Source organism: Pelmatolapia mariae, linkage group LG4, assembly GCF_036321145.2.
Source record: "Pelmatolapia mariae isolate MD_Pm_ZW linkage group LG4, Pm_UMD_F_2, whole genome shotgun sequence".
In the NCBI taxonomy this organism is placed as follows: Eukaryota; Metazoa; Chordata; class Actinopteri; order Cichliformes; family Cichlidae; genus Pelmatolapia; species Pelmatolapia mariae.
This window is the reverse complement of record NC_086230.1, coordinates 36051055-36071845: the sequence shown is the minus strand read 5'-3', so window position 1 is coordinate 36071845 and position 20791 is coordinate 36051055. Positions and strand designations below refer to the sequence as shown.

The 20791-nt window shown below is 45.9% G+C and overlaps 2 protein-coding genes across 3 annotated transcripts; both read right to left on the bottom strand.

The window, feature by feature from the left end:
• Positions 1-3177: 3177 nt before the first annotated feature.
• LOC134626628 (uncharacterized) lies at positions 3178-5807 on the bottom strand. The gene is made up of 2 exons (XM_063472607.2): positions 3547-5807; positions 3178-3268 (listed from the first exon to the last, which is right to left on the bottom strand). Exon 1 carries the CDS (start codon positions 5787-5789, stop codon positions 3846-3848), a length of 1944 nt encoding a protein of 647 aa, XP_063328677.1. The 5' UTR covers positions 5790-5807; the 3' UTR covers positions 3178-3268; positions 3547-3845.
• Positions 5808-14557: 8750 nt separating this feature from the next.
• On the bottom strand, positions 14558-20310 carry LOC134626627 (leucine-rich repeat-containing protein 3-like). Of its 2 annotated transcripts, none has more exons than XM_063472605.2 (6): positions 20234-20310; positions 18007-18361; positions 17512-17637; positions 17259-17420; positions 17110-17188; positions 14558-16974 (listed from the first exon to the last, which is right to left on the bottom strand). In XM_063472605.2, exons 2-6 carry the CDS (start codon positions 18253-18255, stop codon positions 16742-16744), a joined length of 849 nt encoding a protein of 282 aa, XP_063328675.1. In that variant the 5' UTR covers positions 18256-18361; positions 20234-20310; the 3' UTR covers positions 14558-16741. The 2 variants fall into 2 exon arrangements, with proteins under 2 accessions (XP_063328675.1, XP_063328676.1); XM_063472606.2 differs by having other exon boundaries at positions 18007-18357; positions 20234-20255.
• Between the last annotated feature and the right edge of the window lie 481 nt (positions 20311-20791).

Genomic DNA, 20791 nt, shown 5'->3' with positions numbered 1-20791 from the left:
CAGCAGAACAAACGGTTTATTTCACACGTGGAGTCAGAATGACGGCGAAGGCTGAGCTCACTGAACACAGAGGACACAGTTCAAACAAACAGGGCTGATGGAGAATCACACGTACCACCTCAAACATCTTCAATAAACCAAAATGCAGTGTTGGGAAGGTTACTTTTAAAATGTATTCCACTACAAATTACACGTATTTTGTAACATATTCCGTTACGTTCAGTGGCGGTCCTAGCCTGTTTGGCGCCCTGGGCGAACACTCCCTCTGGCGCCCCCCCCCGCCCCACACACACACACACACACACACACACACACACACACACACACGAAGAGAGAGAGAGTATGCATTGTATGCAAACGGCTACCAAACAGCCATCATAATTCGTCATACAATGAGAACAGGACAAATCAACAATTGACAAGGACTAATTAATGTTAAAATCTGTAACATAATGTATTGTTTGGAGTTTAGTCTGTTACTGTTACTATTTTTACCATTTCTTTTTGGAGCAACTGTAATCCACATTATTTCCTTAGGGATTAATAAAGTATTCTGATTCTGATTCTGATTGTTTCAGGATGACCTGCCATTATCCAATGACACATCTGCTTACCTGTATCTTTGCTCGTTTCTCCTCCTCTTCTTTTCTATTTTTTTTCTAAACTGAGCACCTGATGGCTTTGAACTTTTCTTGTCCATCTTCCATTGGTTTAAATTTTGTACTCCAGTATGAACACCCATCCCCCAACTCGAGGATCACCACAACATAACCTAACAGACCTACACCTTAGTTCACAGACTCGCTTTGTCTAGGGTGAATTTCTGGGATTTCGCACAACCCAGGATTCAAATCATGAATACATAATGGGCTTGGATTTACATCATTATGAATGAAATGTGTGCTCTATTTGGAAGCAGCCGCCGCCCCCCCCCCTTTTCGATGGGTTGTGTGTGAGACTTTAAATCATCAAACTGTAAATTATACATTTTAAATTGTTATGGATCCCTTTACCCAGAGTCCTAAAGCGTATATTTATTTTCTTACTCTTCTTATATTTATTGTTTGTTTACTTGCACTGCTGGAACTGGAGCCTCGTCGTCTCGTCTCGTCTCTCTATATACTGGACTGTATGTAGCGGAGATGACAATAAAGTTTACTTTGACTTCAGCAGCAAGCAGGCGCACTGAGGGCTCTCGCGCTCACTTTTCGCGGATAGAATTTCGAAAAAACATCGGTGCAAATTATAAGTCAGTGTCATAATGTCTGGTGTTTTCGTGTTTGTTGTTTTGTTTTATTTTGCGAGTTGGTTATTAGATGCTGCTCCAGCCAGCCAGAGACTCCCCGCCGCCCCGCCCTCTCCTCCCTGTGCCGCAAGCAGCAGGCGCACCTCGCAAACGGAGGGCGCCCTTACTCCCAGCAAATGGGCGATAGAAAACCGATCGGTGCCTATGCCATTCCCAGTATGCGCTGGCAGTAGGAGCAACGTTTTTTTTCTTTTTTTTTTGCCGATGCCCGTGATGCCGCCCCGGGCAGCTGCCCGTGTCGCCCGTATCAAAAACCGCTGCTGGTTACGTTACTCAATGAGAGTAACGTATTCTGAATACTTTGGATTCAAAATACTGAATCCAAATTATTCAGTATTCTGAAAACTGATCAATATTGTAGGTAAATTGAGCGTTTGTTTTAGCTTTGTGATTTTGAATGGTTTCATAAAATTGATATTTTATTGAGTAATATTTTAATCGATAATGTTGTTTGTGTTTTTCAGCTGTGCTGTCTCTGCTGTCCTTTTTTTCGTTCTTTTGATTGATTTGGAATTTTGTTTTGGTTAGTCCGTCCAGCCCTAAAGACGGTTATTGATTGTGAGTGAGTTGTGTAAGGGCGGACTAACCTCCTTCTTTGTTTTTTGTTTATTTGTTTGTGCCACTTCCCTTTATATTCCAGATTACAGGTCATGCATAGCGCTGCTTCCCAGCTGTGCTGAGACCCGAATTGTTTGCAGTGCGTGCCACAGGTAAATCGATTGCAGTCTCGCTAAACGGGGTGTAACGGTTTGCAGTGTTGTGTTATTTTTCACACCTTTTGTGTGGTAAGTCTCATGTGCAGCTGGGATATCAGCAGGATGTTGTAAGTCCTGTCTGGAAATAACTGGGAATTTGTATGTTTAATTAATGTAATAAATAAATTATCAATTTATTTCCTTGCCCATTCACTTTTCCTTTGTCCTCGGTTACACTTTGTTGTCTGGGTCAGTGTTGCCAACTTAGCGACTTTTCGCTATATTTAGCGAGTTTTCAGACGTGAAAGCGCATATCGCTTTTACTCTCAACAAGCAGCGGATGCTGTAACGCAGTCAGTTCTTCTTTTACTCTTATGCTGTTTTGTGGATCACAAGGTTTAAAACTACTTATAACCACACACACACAAAGTAACTCCACCAGAGTGCCTATTTCGGGTCACTTTTGCCGGTCCAAGCCCGGGTAAAGGAGCAGGGTTGGAATTGTGACATTAAAAAAAACAATAATTGCTAAAAGAAATTTAATTAGTAGTTCTAAATAAACTCTAAATGCATTTAGGACGTTTTTTTACTCACTTTATGTCTCTTCCACGATGTTATTTCTCTCTCCAACAACATAGGTTACAATTATATTAGCATGACCAATTATGCAAATTAGGTGATGACGTCATTTAGCGACTTCTAGCGACTTTTAGGACAACCAATAGCGATTTTCCTTACTGAGGAGTTGGCAACACTGGTCTGGGTCAACTTTGCTAGCAAGAGACAGAGAGAGGCGTTGAAAGGCTGCTCCAACGGAGCTTATTGTTTCAGAGGAAAACACGAACACAGTGTACAGTCGAGTCTTAATAGCTTACTTACAACTGGGCTCGTCAGGCACTCTTCTTGGCTGCAGTGGTTATTATTATATTTACATGCTTCCAGCTCCCGTTTCTGCTCGGTGACAGCTCGTACTTTTCCTTTTTCTCCCTCCCTCGCTCACAGACACATCACGGGTATGGCAGTCCATTCTCCCTGCAGCACGGACTACACTGCCCATCAGGCTACATGCTTTAGGGCGATGCCTGTAACACTCTGCTATTGCCTTCATATTAAATCATTTTTTGAACAATAATTTTTACGTCATTAAAGTGGAGAGAATGTTGTCTCCGGGAGTTAGCTGATTTAGAGCGGCAAGGTATGGTGGGTGTGTTCCGGTTAAAGAACACGGAGGCAGCTTCCAAGTTTAGCAGATTTATTCAACTGTGGTCTGTAATAACGATACATAAAGCAACTATCAGTACAGCACACATAAAACATTCAACATGCCCAGACATTATTCTAGCACAGAGATAGCACAAGGAACTGTATTTAACACTCATATATAACAACTTCAACAATTACACAAGATTTATAATTAGCATTAACTAACTTAGTAGCTTATTAGCGTATTAGCATATTAGCATAGGATAACATTAGCATAGTCACGAGGGAACAAATACACACAACAGCATCTGACATACAGAACATCATGTAAACGGAACCCACCTTCTGGCATTCACACACAGCAATAAACCAAAACCCACGAGATGCTGATGAGAGGACACAAGGAACAATGCTGGCTATCAGCAGCTACAAAGGCAGACTAGCAGCACACGGCACAGGAGCGTCAGCATAGATATGGTGAGTTCAATGACGTAGGACATATCAATTTCCACAGCGCAAACACTATCTACAAACAAACCATAACACTTCAACCAAGCAAATAACGTGTAAACAGTGGGCTTTCTAACACAGCCGCCCCCGACTGTCTGCACAGACAGTCGAATCCAAGGTAGGAAGGCCACTCAGGTACGTGGATCCTTATCATCTTCAAGCATAGGTAGTGAGATCAAGCGGGCTACTGGTCGAATATACGTTCGATCTTTGACCTTAACGGCAGCAGTCCGGATGCGTCCATCAGCTCCAGGGTAAGTAGTCGTTACCTTACCAACAGGCCATAAAGCTCTTGGGAGCTGAGGATCAACTATGAGCACCACTTGGTCCGGTTTGAGGCACTCCGCCTCCTTCTGCCACTTCTGTCTCTCTTGCAAGATAGGCAGGTAGTGACGGGTGAATCGGGACCAGAAATGGTCGACAAGAACTTGACTATGTCTCCATCTGCGACTTCCGATAAGGTTGCTGGGATCGTAAACCACTTGAGGGAGTGATGCATCATAGCGTCCCATCAGCAGGATGTTAGGTGTGATGGGGTCTGGATCGGCTATGTCTGATGAGACGTAGCCGAGAGGCTTAGCATTTACGATGCCTTCCACTTCCACAAGGACCGTATGAAGCACAGTTTCAGGGACCGTCTGCTCCTTGAGTACGACCTTAAGAGCAGTTTTCACAGACCTGACCTCTCTCTCCCAGGCGCCACCGAAGTGAGGAGCACTGGGGGGGTTGAAACGGAAAGCAATCTGCTGCTCTGCCAAACGCTCCTTCAACTGAGGCGCCATGGTCTCAAAGGCCTCATGGAGCTCTCGGGCTCCACCGACAAAATTTGTCCCGTTGTCACACAGGAGCTCAAAAGGTTTGCCTCTTCTGGCAATAAAGCGCCTTAACGACATCAGAAATGAGTCAGTGTCAAGACTCTCGAGGAGGTCTAGATGCACACAACGGGTCGTCATGCACTTGAAGACTATGCCCCAACGCTTCTCTGTTCGACGTCCAATCTTCACAGTAGAGGGTCCAAAACAATCGACTCCAGTCGAATAAAAGGGTGGTTTATACAGACGCAGACGAGCTGGTGGCAGATCTGCCATCTTCGGGATGGAAGGATTGGCACGCCAAGCCTGACACTGCCTGCAGTCCCTCTGATACCGTCTGACTGCTTCCCTCCCCCGGAGGATCCAGAACCGGCGACGTAGTTCAGCCAACACTCTTTCTGGTCCAGGATGAAGGAGGGTCTCATCAAAATCCTGGATGATGAGCTTAGTCAGAGGATGTTTTGGGTCTAGTATGATTGGGTGGATGGTGTCTAGCTCCAGCTGCTCAACCCTTCGTAACCTTCCACCAACTCTGATGAGTTCCGTATCCTTATCATATTCGGGTGATAAGGAGTTCAAACGGCTGTTGGTTGGCAATGGTCTGCCAGACCTGAGTGCCTTGGCCTCCTCTGGGAATGATTCTGACTGGGCCTTCATCAGGAGTAGTTTCTCAGCTTTGATGTAATCGTCTGCTTCACTGGGCGAGCTTGAGTTTGGGTCAGCCGCCCCATGTAGGGACCGCGCTGTTGCCTTCATGAGATCCTTCCAGGTGGAGAACATGCTGATTTCAGGAAGTTGAGGGCAGGAGTTGACCCTAACCTGTCCACAGAAATATGATTTCTTCAGCTCACCATCCTCTGGCTCTGGATATGCTGGTGGGCTGGTCGGCCAATGCTCCTCGGATCGACGTAAAAACTCAGGGCCTTGGTGCCACCGGTGTGGTCGTGACAGCTCCCTCAAGGTCTTGCCCCGGGTAATGTCATCAGCAGGGTTATTCGCACTATCCACATATCTCCAGGTACTCCCATCCGTAAGACTCTGGATCTCTGCCACCCGCGTGCCCACAAAAACTTTATAACTGCAAGATTCTGACTTGATCCAGTGGAGAACGATAGTGGAGTCCGACCAGAGAATAACCTTTCGGATGGGCAGCGTGAGCTCAGCTTGAAGGAGACCAGCTAGTTGTGCACCAGTGAGAGCGGCACTCAGTTCCAACCGCGGCATGGACAACTGTTTCTTCGGAGCCACCCGGGATCTAGCCATTACAAAGGCGACATAGACTTCCTTCTGAGCAGTTTCTGTCCGCAGGTAAGCGACAGACCCATATGCTCTCTCGGAAGCGTCGCAAAAGATGTGAAGATCTCTACTTGAAGCAGATGAATCAGCAGATGCTGGTGCATAACATCTGGGGACTTCCAGGAATCTCCTTTTCCCAGGCAAGCCATCTGTCACGAAGGCTAGGTGGCTGGATCGGGTCGTCCCAGCTGAGCTGCTCCTTCCAGAGATCCTGTACCAGAATCTTGGCCCGTGTGGTGAATGGTACTATATAACCTAGCGGATCGTACTGACACGCAAGTGTTTTGTAGACGTTCCTCAGTGTGGGTTCAGTTCTCTCCCCCATTCGATGTCTGTATTTGAAGGAGTCACAAAGGCAATCCCATGTCAGTCCCAGAGTTGGCTCCCAAAGGTCTGTGCTAGACTGAGAGAGCCATAGGTCACTACTCTCAGATCTGACATTGGATGGAAGATGTTCAATGACAGCAGGGATGTTGCTGGCCCATTGACGTATCTCAAAGCCCCCGGTGTGGAGCAGCTGGCGCAGACTGTCGACTAGGGCCTTAGCTTCCTCTTGGGAGTGGGTGCTGCGGAAACAGTTATCCACGTAGAACGACTGCTCTACACAATCAACGAGGTCATGATTGGACCTACAAGTGTCCCGGACGTGCTGCTGCAATGCATAGATGGCGCAGCAAGGACTGCATGTAGTGCCAAATGGTAGCACTTGCCATTCATAGATCTTCGGCTCTTCATCCCTCTTCATGTCCCGCCAGAGGAAGCGCAGCACTGGTTTGTCTGCTGGCAAAAGGCGTATCTGGTGGAACATACCTTTGATGTCGCCACTCACAGCAACTAAATACTGCCGAAACCGAATAAGAACTCCTAGCAAAGATGGACCTAGGGCAGGTCCGGGGAGGAGAATAGAGTTGAGAGACTTCCCTTCGTACTGGAAAGAGCAGTTAAAGACGATCCTGTCCTTGTTATTGTGTCGCACCATGTGGTGAGGTATGAACCAAGATTCTGCAGTGGTTCTAGCTATCTCGTGTGGCACCACAGCTACATAGCCCAACTTCTCCAGCTTCTGAATCTCCTGACAATATACTTCGGCGCGTTGTGGGTCTTTGACAAGTCTCCTCTCTGTGCTGCGCAGACTAGGCAAGACTGCTTCCATAGGAGCTTGAAGCGTGGAGGAGTTGGCGCGAGGAAGCAGTGGTGTGGCATACCTCGGTGTCCCATCGACAGTGACCCTGATGGTGGATGACGCCACCCACAGACTTCCTGGTCTGTGGGTGGCGCTGTCACTTGGTGTTTCGCTCGCTTTGTGGTAGAGTATCACTTCCTGTTCCTGCTCAAACACAGTGGTGTTTCTGAGTAGCTTTTCTGCTTAGCAATTTAATTGAAATCTTTTGATACATCCCTTTTTCATAGTATAATCTTAACGTGCTTCATCTGAATCACCCTTTCTGTGTGCTCACTACCTAATTTATAGCCAAAGTATTCACTCACTGTCTCTTTACTGTTTCGCTAGCTTAGCTTAGCTCGTAGCCGACTCGTTAGCACCATGGCTACTTCACCTGTCCCTGTTGCACTTTCCTGCTCACTGTGTCAGATGTTTAGTTACTCCTCGGCCTCCTTTAGCAGTAATGATACCTGTAACAAATGTAGCATATTTGCAGCTCTGGAGGCCAGGATTACTGAATTGGAGACTCGGCTTCACACCCTTCATTCACCCGTAGCTAGCCAGGCCCCTGTAGCTGGTGCAGCCGACGATAGCGTAGGCCCCGCTAGCTCTCCCCCGGCAGACCCCAAGCAGCTGGGGAACGAGGGCGGTTGGGTGACGGTGAGGAGGAAGCATAGTCTTAAACAGAAGCCCCAGGTACACCACCAACCTGTTCATGTGTCTAACCGTTTTTCCCCACTCGGCGACACACCCGCCGGGGGTCAAACTCTGGTAATTGGTGATTCTGTTCTCAGACATGTGAAGCTAGAGACACCGGCAACCATAGTCAATTGTCTTCCAGGGGCCAGAGCAGGCGACATTGAAGGAAATTTAAAACTGCTGGCTAAGGGTAAACGTAAATACAGTAAGATCATAATTCACGTCGGCAGTAATGACACCCGGTTACGCCAATCGGAGGTCACTAAAATCAATATTGAATCGGTGTGTAACTTTGCCAAAACAATGTCGGACTCTGTAGTTTTCTCTGGTCCCCTCCCCAATCAGACCAGGAGTGACATGTTTAGCCGCATGTTCTCCTTAAATTGCTGGCTGTCTGAGCGGTGTCCCAGAAATGATGTGGGCTTCATAGATAATTGGCAAACCTTCTGGAGGAAACCTGGTCTTGTTAGGAGAGATGGCATCCATCCCACTTTGGATGGAGCAGCTCTCATTTCTAGAAATATGGACCAATTTATTAAACCCCCCAAAATATGACTATCCAGAGTTGGGACCAGGAAGCAGAGTTGCAGTCTTACACGCCTCTCTGCAGCTTCTCTCCTCCTGCTACCCCCCCAAAAACCCATCTCCATTGAGACTGTGTCAGCTCCCAAAAAGACAAAAAACAAACCAAAAACCAGCAATAAAAAACTTAAACATAAAAAATCAAAAAGAAAGAACAATACAGTATCCACATCTGAACCAAAGAGTAAAACAGTGAAATGTGGATTATTAAATATTAGGTCTCTCTCCTCCAAGTCTCTGTTAGTACATGACTTAATAATTGATCAACAAATCGATTTACTCTGCCTTACAGAAACCTGGTTGCAGCAGGATGATTATGTTAGTTTAAATGAATCAACACCCCCGAGTCATTCTAACTACCAGAAACCTCGAAGCACAGGCCGAGGGGGCGGTGTGGCAGCAATTTTTCACACCAGTCTATTAATTAACGAAAGACCAAGACAGACTTTTAATTCATTTGAAAGCCTGATGCTTAGCCTTGTCCAACCCAGCTGTAAAACTCAGAAACCAGTCTTACTTGTTATCATCTATCGTCCACCTGGGCCTTACACAGAGTTTCTGATTTCTCAGACTTTTTATCTGATTTAGTGCTCAGCTCTGATAAAATAATTATTGTGGGTGATTTTAACATCCATGTAGATGCTAAAAATGACAGCCTCAACATTGCATTTAATCTGTTATTAGACTCAATTGGCTTCTCTCAAAATGTAAAAGAACCCACCCACCACTTCAATCACACTCTAGATCTTGTTTTAACATATGGCATAGAAACTGAACATTTAACAGTGTTTCCTGAAAACCCTCTGCTGTCTGATCATTTCCTGATAACATTTACATTTACAATGATTGATTACACAGCAGTGGAGAGTAGACTTTATCAAAGTAGATGTCTTTCTGAAAGTGCTGTAACTAAGTTTAAGAATATAATCCACCCACTGTTATCATCTTCAATGCCCTGTACCAACATAGAGCAGAGCAGCTACCTGAACGCTACTCCAACAGAGGTCGATTATCTTGTTAATAATTTTACCTCCTCACTACGTACGACTCTGGATACTGTAGCTCCAGTGAAAACTAAGGCCTCAAATCAGAAGTACCTGACTCCGTGGTATAATTCTCAAACACGTAGCCTAAAGCAGATAACTCGTAAGCTGGAGAGGAAATGGCGTGTCACAAATTTAGAGGATCATCATTTAGCCTGGAGAAATAGTTTGCTGCTTTATAAGAAAGCCCTCCGCAAAGCCAGAACATCTTACTATTCGTCACTGATTGAAGAAAATAAGAACAACCCCAGGTTTCTCTTCAGCACTGTAGCCAGGCTGACAAAAAGTCAGAGCTCTACTGAGCCAACCATCCCTTTAACGTTAACTAGTAATGACTTCATGAACTTCTTCAGAAATAAAATTTTTATCATTAGAGAAAAAATTACCAATAATCATCCCACAGATGTAATATTATCTACAGCTACTTTCAGTACCATTGATGTTAAGTTAGACTCTTTTTCTCCAATCGATCTTTCTGAGCTAACTTCAATAATTAATTCCTCCAAACCATCAACGTGTCTTTTAGACCCCATTCCTACAAAACTGCTTAAAGAAGTCCTGCCATTAATTAATTCTTCAATCTTAAATATGATCAACCTATCTCTAATAATCGGCTATGTACCACAGGCCTTCAAGGTGGCTGTAGTTAAACCCTTACTTAAAAAGCCATCTCTAGACCCAGCTGTCTTAGCTAATTATAGGCCAATCTCCAACCTTCCTTTCATATCAAAAATCCTTGAAAGAGTAGTTGTCAAACAGCTAACAGATCATCTGCAGAGGAATGGCTTATTTGAAGAGTTTCAGTCAGGTTTCAGAGCTCATCACAGCACAGAAACAGCTTTAGTGAAGGTTACAAATGATCTTCTTATGGCCTCTGACAGTGGACTCATCTCTGTGCTTGTCCTGCTAGACCTTAGTGCAGCGTTCGATACTGTCGACCATAATATCCTATTAGAGTGATTAGAGCACGCTGTAGGTATTACAGGTACTGCACTGCAGTGGTTTGTATCATATCTATCTAATAGACTCCAATTTGTTCAAGTAAATGAAGAGTCCTCTTCACACACTAAGGTCTATTATGGTGTTCCTCAGGGTTCAGTGCTAGGACCAATTCTATTTACATTATACATGCTTCCCTTAGGCAGCATCATTAGAAGACATAGCATAAATTTTCACTGCTATGCAGATGATACGCAGCTCTATCTATCCATGAAGCCAGGTAACACACACCAATGAGTTAAACTGCAGGAATGTCTTAAAGACATAAAGACCTGGATGGCCGCTAACTTTCTGCTTCTTAATTCAGATAAAACTGAGGTTATTGTACTCGGCCCTGAAAATCTTAGAAATATGGTATCTAACCAGATTCTTACTCTGGATGGCATTACCTTGGCCTCCAGTAATGCTGTGAGGAACCTTGGAGTCATTTTTGACCAGGACATGTCCTTCAAGGCACATATTAAACAAATATGTAAGACTGCTTTCTTCCATTTGCGCAACATCTCTAAAATTAGAAATATCCTGTCTCAGAGTGACGCTGAAAAACTAGTTCATGCCTTCATTACTTCCAGGCTGGAATACTGTAATTCTTTATTATCAGGATGTCCTAAAAACTCGCTGAAAAGTCTTCAGCTAATCCAAAATGCTGCAGCAAGAGTACTGACAGGGACTAGGAAGAGAGAGCATATTTCTCCTGTTTTGGCTTCCCTTCATTGGCTTCCTGTTAAATCCAGAATTGAATTCAAAATCCTGCTCCTCACTTACAAGGTCTTAAATAATCAGGCCCCATCTTATCTTAATGACCTTGTAGTACCATATCACCCTATTAGAGCACTTCGCTCTCACACTGCAGGCTTACTTGTTGTTCCTAGAGTATTTAAAAGTAGAATGGGAGGGAGAGCCTTCAGTTTTCAGGCCCCTCTTCTGTGGAACCAGCTTCCAGTTTGGATTCGGGAGACAGACACTATCTCTACTTTCAAGATTAGGCTTAAAACTTTCCTTTTTGCTAAAGCATATAGTTAGGGCTGGACCAGGTGACCCTGAATCCTCCCTTAGTTATGCTGCAATAGATGTAGGCTGCCGGGGATTCCCATGATGCATCGAGTTTTTCCTTTTCACCTTCTCACTCACTATGTGTTAATAGACCTCTCTGCATCGAATCATATCTGTTATTAATCTCTGTCTCTCTTCCACAGCATGTGTTTATCCTGTTTTCCTTCTTTCACCCCAACCGGTCGCAGCAGATGGCCACGCCCCTCCCTGAGCCTGGTTCTGCCGGAGGTTTCTTCCTGTTAAAAGGGAGTTTTTCCTTCCCACTGTCGCCAAAGTGCTTGCTCATAGGGGGTCATATGATATGATTGTTGGGTTTTTCTCTGTATTTAATATTGTGCTATCTACTGTACAATATAAAGCGCCTTGAGGCGACTTTTGTTGTGATTTGGCGCTATATAAATAAAATTGAATTGAATTGAATTGAATGTCTGGAGTAGGTTTAGAGCTTGCTGATCTTGCTTCGATCGGGTTACCTGCTTCTCGCTCACATAGGGCAGCGTATCAATCTGCCAGAGGCTCTCAACATTCCTGAAAAGCTCACTGGTTGGCACAACTGTTGCTGTGAACAGGCACTGCTGCTCAGTTGCAGGAGTCTGGTTGCTACTGATGGGACCTTGGAGTGACCAACCAAGCTTGGTATGGACAGCGATGGGTCCCCCTGTCGGGCCCAGATGAACTGGTTCTGTAGGTGCTAGGAGATGAGGCATGTCGGAGCCGATAAGCAGCAGAGGTTGAACATGATCTACTAAAGGCAGAGGTAAGTCACGCAGGTGTTTATAGCGGCGTTGGAGAATCCTCACCGGATAGGAGTGTTCTGAGAGACCAAGGGCATCGGCGGTGAATGCCTTCTGTATATGATACTTCTCCCCAGGTTCGTAGGGGGAGGACACTTGGAAGGAAACTGAGGCACCACGAAGCTGCACTACCTCTTGGTGGACAGTCCGCAGGGTAAGTGTCTCAGGCTCTGGGGTGAGGTTTAAGCGTCTAACAGCTTGTGGTAAAATGATGCTTCGTTCTGAGCCATCATCAAGTATTGCATGAGTCTCCAATGTTTGGTCCCTATTGTACAGCAAGACCTTCACAACCTTCAGCATCACCTTGGGGGAATGGTTTGGCCTATCCAAGTACACTGTTGTAGTCGGAGCAGTCATCATGAGCACACTCTTCTGGATCTGCTGGACCGCGTCATGCAGTACAGTCAGGTGTTGCTCTCTGCAGGTATTACAGGGTCGTTTGAGGGTGCAAACCTCCGGCTGGTGAGTTCTTCCACATTTCCAGCACCGCTGTTCATCATTTAACCACCTCACCATCTGGTCGGTGGTCAGTTTCTTAAACTCTATACAAGCGTTCAGGAAATGCTCCTTATTCTCGCAGCGGGGACAGTATGGTTTTGGTCTGGATGAGGACTTTGGTCGGACAGAACTCCCTTCTGAGCTGGGGGTTTCCCGGGAAGTCAGGAAGAAGGCTGTCGATTTCTCCTTTGGTTTATTGGGAAGACGCTGGTCTTTCTTTGTTGGCTTATAAGCTTCAGGACTATAGAGTGAAGCAGCTCTACCTGCGATGCGCTTCGCTTGGGATTTCATCTGCAGCCAGGAACTCAGATCAGGCAGGGTATAGGTTTGGTCAGTACCTGTCCGAAGAATGCCTTGGTTCAGGCAATGCTCTACAAACCCATCGCGATAACTGGGTGGCATCTTACTCAGTAGTCGGTCGACATGAGACCCACATCTTAGCTCAAAGCCGTTCTGGCCCTCCAGCGTCCTAAGCATCCCTACTAGAGATTGGATAGACAAGGCAAATGCATCAAAGGCTTCTGCATCACCGAATTTGATGGCTGGAGCATTCAGAATTGTGCCCAATTCACTTTGGACGAGCTGACGGGGTTGCCCATACTTGTCCTGCAGGGCGTGCATGGCCATGGTGTACGGCGTCGGGTCATGAATGTATGCCTTAGCTAGCTGGATTGCACTAGGTAGCCGTAGGTGCCCAAGCAGCACTTGATATTTATACTGCTCATTCAGGTGTGGATGACTGTTCAACAGGTTGTCAAGGGCCATTTTCAATAAGGCAAAGTCACTTTCACGGCCACTCTCAAAGGAGGGAATCATAGGTTTGGGAATGCCATACCCTGTGGCGAGGAAAGGGTACGCATTAGCTGTTGGTAGTTGATGTAGCTCGGACTTAGTCCAGGCGGGAGTGCAAGATAATTCTGCTTCGGCAGGGTTGGTGCAGGCTGCACGAGTGTACTGCGATGGCTGAACTGAGAATGGCGTAGATGCCTGGTAAGAGGTATCAGGTGCAAAGGTAGTAGACCGAGGTCCAGCTGGAACAGTTGGGTGCAGGACTTGGGGCGTGCATTGAGAATGCAATGGATGCGAGGCCTTGGTTACTGGAGGTGGAGCTACCACGGGCGCTGGAGGCTGAGTCACGGTAAGTGTTGAGGGTGGAGCGACTAGCGGTACAGGAGGCTGACCCACGGGACCGACTGAAGGTAGAGCTGCATGGGTGCTCGAATTACTATCCTCCGATGGGCATGGTGAGACTCTGGAACCGCTGGGTTCTTGTGCTTTCTCTTTAAGGAGAGAAGTAACCATCTTGGCTATCTCCAACTTGTTTACCCTCTTCTTTAGCTGTCGTCGCCTCTCCAGCTGTCTGGTCAGCGACTCTTGGGTTCTAATGGCTTCTTCCTGTAGCTGCTGGGCCTCTCTGGCTTGAGCTTGGAGTCGTTGACATTCATATTCGACTTGTTGATCCTCTTCTAGGTGCTGTTGGAATTCCTCAAGTTCCATCTGCTTTACTCGCTCTTCGAGCTGGGCTGTTTCCAGGTCTGATAATGCGTGGGAAGGGAATCTGCCTATCGACGAGCGTGATGCCCTTGTGGACCTGGAGCTGGAGCTCCTCTGGGATGAGCGTGTTTTACCTCTATGTGAACACTGGGAAGCGGTAGCCGGTTGTGTGGTTTGGGTTTGTCCCTCAAGAGGGAGTGTTGAAACCTCATAATCGGTCAGGTAAGTAGGTGGCCGTCGCTCTCTCTGCGAAACACGTGGGGGTGCTGAGTCAGCCTGGACATCTGTCTGTTCCATACCTTGATCAGTACTCTAATCCGGCTCGAAGGACCATAAAGTGGAGAGAATGTTGTCTCCGGGAGTTAGCTGATTTAGAGCGGCAAGGTATGGTGGGTGTGTTCCGGTTAAAGAACACGGAGGCAGCTTCCAAGTTTAGCAGATTTATTCAACTGTGGTCTGTAATAACGATACATAAAGCAACTATCAGTACAGCACACATAAAACATTCAACATGCCCAGACATTATTCTAGCACAGAGATAGCACAAGGAACTGTATTTAACACTCATATATAACAACTTCAACAATTACACAAGATTTATAATTAGCATTAACTAACTTAGTAGCTTATTAGCGTATTAGCATATTAGCATAGGATAACATTAGCATAGTCACGAGGGAACAAATACACACAACAGCATCTGACATACAGAACATCATGTAAACAGAACCCACCTTCTGGCATTCACACACAGCAATAAACCAAAACCCACGAGATGCTGATGAGAGGACACAAGGAACAATGCTGGCTATCAGCAGCTACAAAGGCAGACTAGCAGCACACGGCACAGAGTGGTGCATTCAAGGAGCGTCAGCATAGATATGGTGAGTTCAATGACGTAGGACATATCAATTTCCACAGCGCAAACACTATCTACAAACAAACCATAACACTTCAACCAAGCAAATAACGTGTAAACAGTGGGCTTTCTAACAGTCATTATGCGTGCCGCAAGTAGAGATGATATGGGCCGTGAGATTGAGACACGGGCATTTGAGCCTCTTAATGCGCGTTTTGTTTGGGTTTCCACCGGCGAGGAATTACCAAAAATAGAGAGGGCATAGCCTGACATATGAAACAGGAAAAGACCGCCGTGTAATCCATTTATTTCAACAAAGTAACTGTATTTTAAACGGTAACTGTGACAGAATATAGTTACTCATGTTTTGTATTTTAAATACGTAACGGTGGTACATGTATGCTGTTACTCCCCAACACTGCCAAAATGCTTCTCTAGAACTTCGAGGCCCAATATGTCTTTGTGTGGGTGAAACCATAGGATGATGACCAATGACATTATATTAAGAAAATCTCATGGTGGTGTCAGGAAGGTCAGAGTACTTCCTGAAGAGCTTCACAGCCAAACGACCGTCCTGTGATTTTACATCTGTCTCTGCTGACGTCACGCTGCAAAGGCACAAAACCTTCATGTGGAGAGCAACAACAGTTACCTTGTCATGATTCATTTATTAAAAAGAAAAATATTTCCCCTGCTGGTGTAAAAACCACTCAGGGCGGTCCTGACTGTGGAAGCCACCTGAGGAAGAGCTTCCAAGGATCCTAGAACTTCCTCAGTAACCTCTCAGTGAGCAGTTTTACGTTCTCACGCATCCCTGCGGCTGCCTCACAGAGAGGTCAGCCCAAAATCAAAATCACAATCTGCCCATACAGCAGCATCACCTCTCAGGTGAAGGGGCCCCCCTCACAGTGAAATGTGAGCATGGGTAGTCTTTGTGTACCTACACGTTCTTCTGCACAGCCATGCTGTGGTTGGTGAAGTTCAGAAGAAAAGAAAATAGCTCCTATACACAAAACTGCAGAACAAACTTTGAGGACTTTTGTTTATTGTTAGTAACCAGGTGAACAGACACTACTGCAGCTTTTCATGTTTCCTAAGCACGGCCAGCATCCAGTTTCACGTGTTTCTCCTGCAAAAAGTCTGAACTGGTACCAAAAAGCCAGCAATGTAGGCTGGTTCTGATAAGGTACCAAGACCAAACTGGATCTGCACCACCACCGGGACCATGTCGGTGGAAAACTAGTATCAGACATCTCTGAGAAACTCAGATCACATCAATCTAGGAGAACAAACAGTCTCTACAAGGAAGTCACAGGAAAGTTTAAGAGTCCCTGTGAAGGGCTTATGAGCTTGTGAAGAGACTGACAAGGTTCTAGGAGGACTTGAATATGTTGTAGAAATCTGTCACAGGACACTTTGAAGACGTACTTCAGAAGGTTACAGGTTTCTCAGAGGAAGACCTAGAAGTACATGATCACGTTCTAGAGAAGCTTTGTGGTTCCTTAGAGATGCTGAGTGTCAGTGAGGTATTGCATTACATTATTAAGGAGTCCTTTATGTGCTTTTGTAACTTTTGGAGGGGAGCAACTGATCAGAAGGTACCCGGAGTCCCGTGGGCACCTGTGGCAAAGAAATTGCTCTGGAAGTCATTCCGGATGTCTTTGAGGGAAAATACAGCTGTGGGTAACTCTAGCTCTTTGGTGAAATTACAGGCGTTCAGGAATTCCAAAAGGTCATCATGAAGTTGTCTTTTTGGGTTTATAAGGATTTTTGCTCTCCAGTAACTTCAGGTACTCCAGGTTTCGGCGTGTGACCGCCTGGTTCTGGCGGATGTAGTAGGCCAGGTAGCAGATGAGCATGAAGAGCCAGAGGAACATGGTGACGAGTGTCACCACATCAGTGGTTCTCCTCACAGACAAACACAGATCCCAGTCCTCCATCAGCACGACCAGTGGTATCCCGACAGCTCCTGTAACACCACATCGCACAGTGTCAGACCATAAACCAGAGTGCAGCCAAAAGTAAAGAACAAAATGGTATCAAAGAAGGAAAAATGATGTGTTGTGTGTTCTTTGTACATCACGTCTGCTGAGAGAAAGCTTACCGAGGTTTGGGAGATCAGAGGTTGCACAGACAACTTCTGCTAGTGAGGTCAGGTCCAGATCCAACTGAGGCATGGACAGCTAAACACAAACAGACAGTTGTAATGACATTGTGTGAACTACAAACACACATGATTGCACCTGTGCACACCTCCATCCTGCAGTCACAGTGCCAGGGGTTATGTGTGAGGTTGGCCTCAATCTGCAGACCGCCGAGCACCGGCAGCTCCAGCGTGGACAGGCGGTTGTACGACAGGTCCAAGAAGGAAAGCGAGTCCAACCCACGGAAACAACCATCTTCAAGTGAGGAGAGCTGAGGAGGGCGGAAACAGTATGATCCTGCTGTGTCTTACTGGTATTAAACTGGTGCATACTCTAAACTGGTATGAAGAGCTGTTCACTACCTGGTTATGTGACAGGTCGAGCTCATCGAGCAGGAACAGACTGGAGAACGCGTCGGTCGCCAGAGAGGTCAGCAGGTTTTTATTCAGAAACAGACGAGTGGTGCGGTTAGACAGGCTGATGGGTACCTGAGCGCACAAACACACCTGGATACTGTGAGCGCATGCATCCCGTCTGCTAAAGCTTTATGAACATCCTCATCCTGCCTGAGAACTTAAAGTCAGGTCATAGTTTAGTTTTCATTCTCGGCTTGGAGGTTTTCAGAAAACCCGTCTATGTAATGTTAATGCTAAAACAAGATGAGGTCAAATGAGCTAAATACTTGTTAGACTGTTAGGATAACCAACAAAACTGAACCGTTAAACTTTTGGTCCTCACAGTTGTCACAGGTCATTCAGAGGCCTCCACCTAAAACTAGGAAAAGCAGCCACACACACACACACACACACACACACACACACACACACACACACACACACACACACACACACACACACCTGGGTCAGTCTGAGTCCACTGCAGCGGACCGTCAGTCCTCCGTCTGCTGTCTCCAGTCGGTGGCAGGCGCTGATAGTGGAGACTCGGTTGCCACGACGCCACAATGCCACAGTGAGTGGTGATGTGGCCGACACCGGGCCGAGTGACGGCAAGACCAGAAGAAGAAGAAAAAGGAGGCGGGGCATCCTCTGCAGTGAAACATCCACCGCAGTGGAAGACATCGGCAGCAGGTGCTTGGCGTGGGACATGATGATCACAGAGTCGACTTGTTACTTTAGCTTCCTGTCACATGTTCAGCTGCTGGCGGCCATTTTGACTCGGTGTAAGCAGCAGGGAGCCGGGGCTGGAGCCTGTCTGCAGAAAAATAGTTCAAAGTTCAGCGGCGCCCCCTGCAGACTCCAGTCCTCACACTGATGTTTGTTGGAATAAAGACTCAGGCGTCAGAAACACACCATCACGGTCAGCTGATCAATAATCATTATTAACTTGTTATTAACACTTGTTACTGATATCAGGCGCCGGGAGAGAAAGTTTCTGGAATAAAACAATGTTGCAACAAAACAGCAGGAAAACAAAAGATTAAGGCGGGGATTACACAGAGCGAGGAGGAGGAGAACACAGGGATGAGAAGAAGATAAAGGAGACGGATTCATGAAGCCAACGAGGAAATGAGCAGATTATCAGATTAAATCCTCCCACAGGGATTAAGAAAGAAAAGAAAAAAGAAGTTAAGGTTTGAATCCTTTAAAGCTGCTGCGCTGTTCCTCTGAGCTCTGCTACACCGACGAGGCTTTTACTTTGAAACTTTTCATCACTGTGGTAAACGAAGCCTTTGTTCACAGCTACACATAAACTGTATTCTGATCACACTCGAGTTCTTACTGTTAGCTGGATCAATAAAGCCTCAGATCAATAATCATCAGTGTGACACTGTTCATGTTTTATTGATCCAGGTAAAAACCTGACTGAGATTCAAACCAGACGACAGGTGGACTTCCTGTTGTCTCAGCACTCATGTAAAAGGAGGAATTCTGTCATCCTGTCATGTGACTCCTCTTCCTCAGTGTTTTCTACTCAAAAGGACTCTTCCTGTCCTTGCCTTTCACAATAAAAGCCTGTTGTGCTCTTTCAGTAGTGAACTGTTGTTGATAAGAAACTGACAGGATTACAGTGAAGTGACCTCCAGCTGACCGCAGGACTGCATCCATCCACGCTCACTGTGAACACAGCCCAACACTTGAGCTCCTCCACCCACTCAGAAGCCTCACACTCGGTGTACTGTAACAGCTGCAGTGAGTTCATTATCATCATCATCATCACCTGTGCTGAGGTCGTGAGCAGGATCACACTCGCTGAGCAACGCTTCACATGAAAGACCACAAATGTGTTTTTGTATTCATCAATATTTATCATCATTATTTGGATCAACATAAAGCGTCACACTCCTGTAACGCTGATATAATGTGTGGCCATGGAAACCATTCAAGCCCCTCCCTGACAGTTTAAAGGGTCCTGACTCAGGTGTGACTCTGACCCAGCCGCACTGCATCCTGATCACATCCCGGCCCAGACTTCAGTTTGATGTTGGCCTGGGATCACAGACTAAAACTGACTGTCGGCGGCGTGCTCGCCTTCCCTGTGCCAGACGTTTACTCCTGTTTTATTTGAGGTCAAACGTTTTAGTTCAGACAACAGGCTGAAGCACGGACACGTCCCGAGGACTGGTCCTCTGTGACATCACCAAACAAACACCAGAGTCAGAGCGCTCTGGTCTGACCGCACGGACAGGAAACGGGGCTCTCGCACGCTGACAGGACGCACGCACCTTTGTTTCATGTTTGATCTGCTCAGAACAAAGTCTTCACCCACGAATGTAAAATAAGCAACAATTTTATTATATTATTATTATTGTTGTTATTATTATACAGTATTATTACAATATTATTCTAAACCCTGTTTCAGCTCCATCAGCAGACCGCTCTGAACAACAGCACACCTCTGTGGACCCACTCTCAGCGCTGTCATTAGATTTACCTCCATGCTAACCTGGTATCTCCACTGAGCTGTGCAGCTGTCACTGCTGCTCACATCCCAAATGTTTCAGACTTTTTTGGATTGGAGCAACACTGTTACCATGGAGACGCATCCTAAAAAGCCAGAAACTGATCTGTGACTGCACAAACAAACAACAAACAAACAAACAAACAACAGCAGGGCTGTACTCACATGCTGCTGCTCCAGACACAGACGAACAGCTCTGACAGAGCAGAGACTGAAGACGAAGCCCCGCCCACAAACGAAATAATAAATAATAAACGCAGTCAAACAAATAAACTACAGAAAAACTGCCGCCCACCGGAAACAACGTCACATGACACCACGGAGGGAAAAACTGTAAGAAAAAAAATCTGTTAGAAAAAAAATAATTAAAGAAATGAATAAATGTGCGTGACGTCATCTCCGTTTGATAGTCAGTGTGGTTTTATAAAAACACCCGTGAGAAACTCAATAAACAAATGCAAATAAATCAATAACACAATCGATTCCCTAACACTATCACTAGTTTCACTTTGCTCTTATACTAACAGCGTCGTCATATTTCTGTCCCTTATTTTACCGTTAAAATCATTTTACCTTCAGTTTTCTTTATTAGAGCTCAACTATAAAATCATCAGCGTAAAAACCTTCAGCGACATAAACACGACCACGAGGGGGCGCTCTGCACTGGCTTTGGATGGCCTTCCTGCCGAGACCCAGACTCTCTGGCTGGAATCAAACCAGCAA

What these genes read in the sequence shown, in the direction of transcription:
- LOC134626628 (XM_063472607.2), bottom strand. Translation starts at nt 5,789, where the DNA reads ATGGCTAGATCCCGGGTGGCTCCGAAGAAACAGTTGTCCATGCCGCGG.
- LOC134626627 (XM_063472605.2), bottom strand. Translation starts at nt 18,255, where the DNA reads ATGTCCCACGCCAAGCACCTGCTGCCGATGTCTTCCACTGCGGTGGAT. An exon ending in GTGGACTCAGACTGACCCAG is followed by an intron (nt 17,638 to 18,006) that starts GTGTGTGTGTGT and finishes TTGTGCGCTCAG; the next exon opens with GTACCCATCAGCCTGTCTAA. An exon ending in CTCTGATCTCCCAAACCTCG is followed by an intron (nt 16,975 to 17,109) that starts GTAAGCTTTCTC and finishes GTGGTGTTACAG; the next exon opens with GAGCTGTCGGGATACCACTG.